The sequence below is a fragment of the Miniopterus natalensis genome, chromosome 4 (assembly GCF_054644295.1).
Source record: "Miniopterus natalensis isolate mMinNat1 chromosome 4, mMinNat1.hap1, whole genome shotgun sequence".
In the NCBI taxonomy this organism is placed as follows: Eukaryota; Metazoa; Chordata; class Mammalia; order Chiroptera; family Miniopteridae; genus Miniopterus; species Miniopterus natalensis.
This window is the reverse complement of record NC_142084.1, coordinates 63,545,225-63,554,844: the sequence shown is the minus strand read 5'-3', so window position 1 is coordinate 63,554,844 and position 9,620 is coordinate 63,545,225. Positions and strand designations below refer to the sequence as shown.

The 9,620-nt window shown below is 56.0% G+C and overlaps 1 protein-coding gene across 2 annotated transcripts; it reads left to right on the top strand.

The window, feature by feature from the left end:
• Positions 1-396: 396 nt before the first annotated feature.
• Positions 397-8,923, top strand: TLE5 (TLE family member 5, transcriptional modulator). Of its 2 annotated transcripts, none has more exons than XM_087816631.1 (7): positions 397-506; positions 1,583-1,680; positions 4,095-4,158; positions 5,437-5,481; positions 6,131-6,193; positions 7,675-7,749; positions 7,841-8,923. In XM_087816631.1, the coding sequence occupies exons 1-7, from the start codon at positions 480-482 to the stop codon at positions 8,057-8,059; spliced, it is 591 nt and encodes a 196-aa protein (XP_087672757.1). In that variant the 5' UTR covers positions 397-479; the 3' UTR covers positions 8,060-8,923. The 2 variants fall into 2 exon arrangements, with proteins under 2 accessions (XP_087672757.1, XP_087672756.1); XM_087816630.1 differs by having other exon boundaries at positions 398-506; positions 7,838-8,923.
• The last annotated feature ends 697 nt before the right edge of the window (positions 8,924-9,620 follow it).

Here is a 9,620-nt window from a genome sequence, read left to right as displayed (position 1 = left end):
AGGCCCAGGCGGCTGCCAGGGCTGAAGCCGAGCCCGACCCAAGGTCACTGAGCCGGCGGCCCGAGAGAGGCGGGCTGGGTGGGGATCCGCAGGCCTCCCCGGGCGCGCGCCCCCCCCTCGGCGGCGCGCACGGGGCCCGGGCGGCAGCAGCAGGTGGAGTCGGAGCCTCAGCGCAGCCGAGGCCGCGGCCACTGCCGACGTCGCCGCCATTAGACAATAGGAGCGGCGGCCCGGCGTGCGAGGAGGCGGGCGGCGGGAGGGGCGCCGGGCGCGCAGGAAGCGGGGCCCGGGGCGCGCCGGGGCCGGGCGCACGGGGAGGGGGCGCAGGAAGCGGTCGAGGCCGGGCGCGCGAGGCGGCGGCGGCGGCCCCGGGAGCTGCAGATCGGCGCCGGGACAAAGGCGCGGCCGCCCGGCGCCCCGAGGCGCCGGAGCTGGGGCGCACAGCCGGGGCGCAGCCCGCGCCCCCCGCAGCGACTGACATGATGTTTCCACAAAGCAGGCATTCGGTAAGCGGGGCTCGCGGCCCGGCGCCCCCCCCAAGTTCGGGCCATGCGCACCCCCCAGCTCTAGGCCGGGCCATCCCCCCCCCGCTCCCGGCCCTGCGGCCCCCCCAGGTCCTCGCCTGGCTCCCCTACTCTAAGTCCGGGCCCTGAGCCCCCCAGTTCCCCGTCGGGCCATCCCCCTCCAGGTCCGAGCCCGGCGCCCTCCCCACCCCCCAGCTCCCCGCTCGGCGCCTCCCCCCAACTCCAGGGCCCGGTCCCCTCAGCTCCGGGCCCAGCGCTCCTCAGCCCCCCCCTCCCTCAGCTCCCCAGACTTTCCCCCCACTGTAGCTCCTTGCCCCCTCCCAGCTTCCGGGCCCGGAGTCCCCCCAGCTCCCAGGCGGGGTTCTCTCCAGCTCCCCGCCCCAACCCCACCCCAGTCCCTGAGCCCTGCGGCCCGCCCCCCGCCGAGCCAAGTAGGGCCTGGGTGGCCTTGGCCTCGGGCGCCCCGAGTGCTCCACCAGACACCTCTTAACGCCTGGCCTGCTTTCGGGGCCTAGGAGCGGGAGGAAATCCGAGGCGCACCCCTCCCGGAAGAGTGCGGCCTGGAGGAAGGGTGCTGGGAATCTGGGGTGGGGGCCCCCAGTTAATTTTCGGGCGCTGAGAGGCCCCTCCCCCAATAGGACTTTGAGAGGAGTCCTCACCCCCCACACTTGGGGAAGGGATTCCCTAGGACAGGTTCTCCCCCCTCACGGAGGCAGTTGGGGCGCTCGGGTGTGCACCCCCCTCCCGGCGCTTTGGAGCGGCGGTAGAGGGCGCACCCTGCCCCCCACCAAGGGCGGGCTTTGAAACGCACCTCCACAGCCTGGGGGTGGTGAGGGATGGAGCGGCTCCGGGCGCACCCACCCGTCGGCTTCCCCGGGAGAGGCGGGGGCAGGAAGCGAGGGCGGGGACCGCGCCTGGGGCAGTAAACACCGGCGGGGGAAATGGGGCAGAGGGGGGGGGGCTGCAGCTGCGCGGGCTGCTGCCTCGGGGCGCCCGGGTGGGAAGTGTGCGGCCTCCCCGCCCGCCTGGCCCTTATCCCGGCCGTCCCCTCCCCACAGGGCTCGTCGCACCTACCCCAGCAACTCAAATTTACCACCTCGGACTCCTGCGACCGCATCAAAGATGAGTTTCAGCTGCTGCAAGCTCAGTACCACAGGTGAGCTGGGGGCACAGGTCCCTGCCCAGGGAAAGGTGGAGCCCCCAGCGCAGATGGCAAGAAGGAGGGCTGGAACGGAGGTGGTGGGCCTTGCTATATACAAATATTTGAGAAAATGTAGTTGTAGAGTGTCCTATTGTATGGCAGTTGCTGTCCTTGGCAGTTACCAATATTACTCAGTCTTCAGAGCAGCCCATTTCACAGATAAGAAAACGGAGGCACAAAATTAAATAAGCTCTATGGCTTAAGAACCCCACTCCCCACCCCAGTCTCCACTGGATTGAAAATCTAAACAACTGGAGTTGGGGGTGGACTCCCACCTCCAAAAGAAAAAATAATTAAGAAATTCCCCAAAAGAAGAAATTCTGCAGCCTGTTATCTCTCTGCCCAGTTCTGGGGAAAGGATTCCTGGCATCCAACAGATTTTCATTCTCCTTCCAGAATTTAATCTTCTAACTTTGCCATGTACTGGGATCTAAGGGGAAGGAACTATTACTATCTGCATTTTACACTTAGAGAAACTAAGCCCAGAGAGCTTAGGGATATCTAGGGGAAGCACAGCAAGGAAGTGACAGAACTGATATTTGCACCCAATTTCTGCATTAAAAAATGCAAATCCTCAACGGCTCTGTTATAGAGGAGAGCTTTGCCAGGCCCTCTCTAGACCTCAGTTTACCCACACAAAAGGATCCAATCTCTTGGGATACTTCCCATGCTCCCAAAGTGTTAAATACTGAATATACATCCTTTTATTTAATCTTCGTTGCTCTTCTATTATTGTGCTCATTTCAAAGATGAGGAAATTGAGGCATTGATGGTTGAAGGGCAGGCACAGGGACTTTGTTCTGATCCCATGATATGGAGAGTTTTGGGCCTTTTCCTGACAGGCCTGGCCTTTCTGAGCCCCTACTGGTCCTCCCCTCCTGTCTGGCCCATGCCCACCTTACAGTGAGCACTAGGACTGCCAGTTGCTGACCAAGGGTCACAATGCTGCTACAGACTGTGTCCTTGGGTAAACCAGACCCCTCTCTGAGCTTCGGGGATTCCATCCACTGGGCCTGGACTTCCATACAATGAAGGATCCTACCATGTTGGCACACAGGATCTGCAAGGCCCTGAAGAAGAGCCAGAAATCCAGAATTTGAGATGAAGTTGCCTGTTGTTTTTTTAATTTATTGATTTTTTTTTTTTTTAGAGAGAGGAGTGGGGGGGGAGACATCACTTTGTTGTTCCACTTATTTATACATTCATTGGTTGATTCTTGTATGTACCCTGACTGGGATTGAAACCCGCAACCTTGGTATGTCTGGACGATGCTCTAACCAACTGAGCTACCAGCCAGGGTTGCCTGTTTGTTTGTTTTTTAAATGGTGACAACAAAAGAACATTTTTTTTAAATCAGAGAAAACAAACTCAAGGGGGTCACAACAACCCTAGCCATGGCTCATCTCTGAACTGGGGTATACAGTTATGGTCAGTCTGGCACCGTGAAATACCAGGTTCCTGGGGTGACTGTGAGACCAACAAGCATCTATTGGGTGCTTAAAGTATGCCAGGCATTATTCTAAGGACATTTCTGGTCTCATTCCATTTCATTCTCATCACCCTACCAGGGGAGGTTGGTACTTTAACAAGCACAGAGACCAAGGCCCAGAGAGTTAGAAGGGTTTGCTTTCCCAGAATCACACAGCATCCAAGTCCCAGGGCTGAACTTTGAACCCAGTCTATCTGGATTCTGTACTGTCAGCCTCTCTACTGAGACCCTCATGGGGGGGGGAGGCACTTTAAGAAATGCCTGAAGCTCCTCCTTGCTGGGGAGCCTGAGAGAGGCTAGGGGTTCACCGTCTCTTACTACCCAACAGTAGAACTTTTACCCCTTAGTGAAATCAAGGCCATAAGAGGTGCTGGGCCCCATTGGAGATTCCTTGGTGAGTCCAACCCAGAGCCCTATCAGCCAGCCCTTGGCCCTCTCCTGGGCCCCTTTACAGTTTCTATTTGTCCCTCCCGCTTGTTGGAGAGTTTTCCCAGTGGTTGAGAGTGTGGCTCTGAAGCCAGCTTCCTGTCTGTGTGGCCTTGAGCCAGTTACTCAACCTCTCTGGGTGTCCATTGCATCATCTATAAAATGAGTGATGCTCATAGTACTGACCTCATCTGATTTTGGGATGGGTAAAAGGTTGTTTGAATCCCTGGCTGACCCACAGTCAGGGCGTTTGCTTTGAGTTGTTTTTATTATTATCATCACCATCGTTTTCTTCACCACCAGGTCTGCAAGGTTAGTTTCCTAATGCCCATTTTGCAGTTAAGGAACTTGAGGTTCCCCCACCCCATCCTCACAGGAGAGATCATGTTTGTCTCCTGTCAAAAGTTTGGGGCTCAGCCCAGCCCCCACCCCCTCTCCCCATGTTCTTTTTCAGCCTGAAGCTCGAATGTGACAAGCTGGCAAGCGAGAAGTCAGAGATGCAGCGTCATTATGTGATGGTGAGCTGGCTAAGGTCCAATGGGTGGGGATGGAGGGACCCCAGACTGTCCTCCACCACCAGCAGCTGCTGCCCAAACCCTAGCTACCTCCTCTGGGAAGTGTGAAGATTCAGGGTCCACCTTGCTGGCCTGGCTGCTGGCCCAGACAGTTGTGGAGTTGCCAAACCACCGGGTTGCAGCCTGGGCCTGCCAGGTCCCCTGGCTGTCCTTGGCAGCCAGCAGAGGCGGCAGCGGCTGTGGAAGCCAGGAACTGACGTGGGGGAGCAGCCGGATCCCCGCCCCCACGATCCAGGCATCCCATTGCTTAACCCCTCCTCTCCCAAACTTTGGGATGCTGGGGCTTTCCCCTGTCCCCCAGGAGGCTGACATCCTTTGAGGTTGGTGGGAAGGGAGGGATAACAAGTCATTCTTTGGACTGACATTTGAGACCCTGCCATCCACACTGCCAGAATCACTTGCTATTTCATACCCACCAGGTGGCGAGTTCTGCATCAAAAACCCTTGCCTTGGCCCAGTCTCTAGCCCAGCTTTCCCAGGCTGTGGGGAGGCAGAGCCAGAAACTGAAGCTCCCAGCTCCAGAGGGAAGGGGCTGGGCAGAGAGGGACCCAGAAGGGACTGGGGGACTCCAGAGGGAAGCCACTGCCTGAAGAAAGCAGCTTGGAGAATTGGGGGCATTGCCCTTGGGGTCTTGAAGAATGAGTAGGAGCTTGGGGGGGGGGGTGGACAATGACCAAGCAAAGGTCTAGGAACCACTGAGCTTTCTGGTGGGGAAGGGTGATGGGAAGCCATGAGAGGGTTTATAACAGGAGGGGGCAGGGTTAGATCTGGGGCATGGGGAGGGGGCAGTGCTGGCTCCAGAGCCAAGCCCAGCAGGCTTTGTTTATCTTCCATTATTTATACCCAGGAAGGCAAACTTCCCTGCAGTCTGGGGCCACCCGCAGACAAGACACATAAAGATAAAAGATTAGGAGCCCTGGAATGTGTGTGTTGCAGGGAGGTGGGGCTGGATAATTATTTCAGAAACCTGGGATCCAGGCTGGGGCTAAGGCCCTAGAGCTCCCCAGCACTGTAAACAGTCCCACCAAGCACCATTCCTTGTGGGGGTGTCTCCCCCCCAGCTCCCTCCCACCTGCCTCTCTCTATTACTCCCTGCTCCATGTCTCTCTCTTGCTTTTTCCCCTCTCTGCCTCCCCCTTTGTCTCTGTCACCATCTTTGTCTCTGAGCCCCCCAATCCTTCACCGGCCCCCATTTCTTTCTCTTTGTCTCCCCTCATACAGTACTACGAGATGTCCTATGGCTTGAACATTGAGATGCACAAGCAGGTACGCCCTCTCGCTCTCTCCATGGCACCCCCAGGCAGGTAGGAACCCGCCCCTTGGCTGAACACCAAGTCTGCCCTTGTGATCCAATCTTGTTCCCTCCCAAGCACCCCCTTCTTTCTCAAATCTCCCTGGGAGGTGGTTCTGCCTGAGGAGGAGGGACAGAAGCCTTCCTTAGATCTGCCACCCCCACCCTGTTGTCTCCCCTTTGTGACAGTGGCAGGAGGCTGACATATACTCATACTCACACACCTGAGACCCTAAGATTGCTTCTCACCCTCCGGCCTTGCTTTAGCCATCTTTGCCTTGAGGAGGCCCCTATCAATGATGTCACAGAATAATACTACTGCCCCCACCCTCTCCCTCCCACAGATTGCTCACTACCTACCAGGCTCTGGGTGCAATCTTCCCAGGGCCTCCCAGACCCTGAGTTGCCCAGTCTGGAATCCGGACTGTGCCTATGCTATTAGCTGTAGGGCTGAGCACCAGCCTCAGTTCCTTCTTTTGCCACTAATTGGATACCGCAGGGCTCCATGTGTTGATCCCACCTTGGGCTGAGCAGATTCCTCAGGGAAAACCCCAGGCCTTTGGGGCTGGCCTGCACCTGTGCCTGTGAGGGGACTAGGGACTAAAGAGTCTGTGTTTGTTCTAGGCTGAAATTGTCAAGAGGCTGAATGGGATCTGTGCCCAGGTCCTCCCCTACCTTTCCCAAGAGGTAAGCAGTGCCCCCCGCCCCCAGCTTCAGAGAGGAGGAGGTAGATGGACCATGAACTTGCTCCTGGCCCTCCCCACTGCAGTCATCTGGGGCAGCAGTGATCTGGGCACCTCAGGGCACATGCCTCCCCTCTCTGGATCTCCCAGCTACTAGCCAGCCTGTGCAGAATAATCCCCAGGCTGGAGAACCCCCAGGGGTGCAGGGCAATAGAAGGAGGGGCCTCACCCTGCTGTGGAATTCCTAGCCTGAGTGAGTCATTTCACTGTAAAAATGTCAGCTATGCCAAGGGCTGTACCAAAAATTTTTTTTCCTTGTTTTGCTTCCACCTTTCACCCTCCTGAGATTCACCTGCCAGGTTCTATGGGCTGCTTTGGGCCAGGGACAAGGAGTATGTGAGGGGAGGGCACTCTGCACACACACGGAGACATACACACACAGATAAACATAGATGCAACATACAGATATACACGGAGCACACACATACACATAGGCACACACAGATACATGTTTGTGCAAATGTGCAGAGACATGCACAGATACAATTGTGGACACGGACACATACACAAGCACAGTTGCATACAAATGTAGATGCACACAGAGGTACACAGTTGACAGAGGCGCACATGGACACATGCACATACCCAAGAGAACCAGGCACCCAGCTCTTCCTCTTACTCTTTTTGGGGTTCTTAGACTCTTAGTGTAAGGCCCTCTTCACACAGACCCTGCAACTGCGCCCCACCTGACTGTGTAAGGCCCAGCTCCTGCTCTCTGCCAGGTTTACTATCTATAATTGACCATTCCCTCTTTAATCCCTACCCATATCTCAGGGACTTTTGGGTTCTTATGTGCCTAGGAACCACTCCAGAAGGTCACCATGAAAACTCCAGAGAAGAGGGTTCTGGGGGCCCTGCTGACCTAGACTTGTGCTTACCTTTCATGACAGGGGCTTCCCAGCAGCCAAAGCAAAAAGGAAGACTGCAGATTCTAGCATCTGATAGCAGGAGGGGTGGGAAAAGGTGGGAGATACTCCCTGAACCTAGACTCATACCCCAGCCCTGCCAGAATTCACTGGGCCATCCCCAGCTGTGGAAGGACAGGAGCTTGGATTAGCAGATCTCACAGCACAGTCTCTGAGCTCTTGAAGGAACAAGACTTTCCTGTACAGTTGGCCAGGTTGTGCTCTGCGTTTTTCTTTGCACATGGCATCAGATAGTCATGATCCAAGGTTTCTCTCCTACTCACCCAAAGGCCTTTTTCTAAGTATCTGGCCCCAACCCCTTTGGGTTTTCTACGCATCTCCATTTGTCCCCATTTTCCAGATGAAGAGACTGGGGCTTGGTGAAAGGAAGTGGCTGGAGAGAGGGGGCTTTCTGGTGGGATGGAAAGCCATGGGGGTTGGGAGATAGCACTAACAGGACAGATTGGAGTCGGGCTTCTCCTGGGCTCTAGCACAAACCCCGTGTGTCCTCTCCTTCCAGCACCAGCAGCAAGTCTTGGGAGCCATTGAGAGAGCAAAGCAGGTCACAGCTCCAGAACTGAACTCCATCATCAGAGTAAGTCTGGGGTCTGGGGTGGGCGGGAGGATGGCAGGTGGCAAGTGGGCCCCAAGTGACTAACATCCCCCCTCCCTCTGCCCTGCAGCAGCAGCTTCAAGCCCACCAGCTGTCCCAGCTGCAGGCTCTGGCCCTGCCCCTGACCCCACTGCCCGTGGGGCTGCAGCCGCCTTCACTGCCGGCGGTGAGTGCGGGCACTGGCCTCCTCTCGCTGTCTGCACTGGGCTCCCAGGCCCACCTCTCCAAGGAAGACAAGAATGGGCACGATGGTGACACCCACCAGGAGGATGATGGGGAAAAGTCAGATTAGCCCATGGCCAGGATGGGGAGGGTGAGGGGACAAAGAAGAGACAAGATACACAGAGAGAGGAATGTTCACCGCAAGACAGTATAGCTTGGGACTGGCTAAACTCCGGTAGTATTTATGGTAGCTGCTGGGGCCTTAGCCCTGCTTGTGTGCCACCTCCTAGCTTTGCTCTGGCTCCCAGCCTCCCTCCTCCTCTCCCCTGCAGCCTGAATGGGTCACAGATAAGGCAAGCTGAGGCCTGGAGATGAAAATGGGAGGCCAGGTTAGAAGGGAGCAAAACCACAAGAAATCTAACACCCCCTGCACTTCCCCATTTCGCACATGTGTAACTGACAGTCTGCCCGCTGGGCCCCCTCAGGGCACACCCCAGCCTCCCACCCTGGCACTGCATGCAAACACAATGCTAGCTGCCCCTTCCTGCCCTGGGCACCCGTCTCTCCCTCTACCTCCCACCCACTCAATTCTGCTAGTTTCAGATGCCCATGCCCACCTGGTCCTCTCTCCTCGCCCACCGAGGGATGAAAGTTCAGCTGGGATGAGCAGGGTGGAGGTGGGCAACCCAAGATTCCCCTTCTCCCTTTTCCGAATAAAGATGAGGGTACTCAAGTTGTCTTGGTTTTTATTTTATTTTTTTTATTTTTCCAGTATACTAGCTTGTCTTTTAAGAGAGGGGATATTAAAAAAAAAAAAAAAAAAGACAGAAAAATGTTTTAAAAAAAAAAGCAACACCCACACCTGTGTCTGTATATAGCCTTTTAGACTGTCAGCTTTTGTTGTGTTCAGTCGTTTGAACTCTGCAGAGAAGTGAAAATGCTGTATCGCGGGTGGGCTTAGCTGTGCCTTTCAAATAAAGATGTGAGAAGGTTGGTTGCTGTGTTCCTGCCTCTGTGTTGCGGGCTGCCTGTGGTTCCCCCCTTCCCAGAGAGGAGAGGACTTCTTTCTTTCATGTCTGGGCTCCCTCCTCTGTTACAGGACTAAATATTCAGAGTCCTAGGTGAGTCCATCTTATAAGTGCACTTCCTAACTTGACGCATAGACCAGAGAGGGTCAGCTGGAGGCTACAGGTCACACAGCTTGCCCAGGTGCTGGAGGTTTAGCAGAGCTGATTTCTGAGCAGCAGGTCAGAAGGCCCCTAAGTGAGATTCTTTTCCCTTAGAGACAGAAGATATTGAGATTGCCCCCACTGTGCAGAGGCACACATGGACCCTTTTCCCAGATCAGAGAATGCAGACCCCAGCTGAACCTCGACCCTCCAAGGAACAGTTGAAAGCCCTCCCCTGCCCCGAGAGCTAAAAGGAAAGCAGATTTCCTGATGTGGGCCTAGGTGGGCATGGGGGTAGGGAGGGTGGGCAGCCATTCTGACTTCAAAAGATCTTTACAAGGGCTATATGACACAGAAACCCCACCCTCAGGGAGCTGGAGCACCCAGGGGACTTTTTATAGTGCAAGAAATTCTCATCTGTCTCCCTAACCCAGTGGATTCCCAAGGGAAGGGGTGGGGTGAAGAGCACAGAGAGGGCAGAAGGGAGGGATGGGTGGTGATGGCCCACTGGGAAAATGAAAG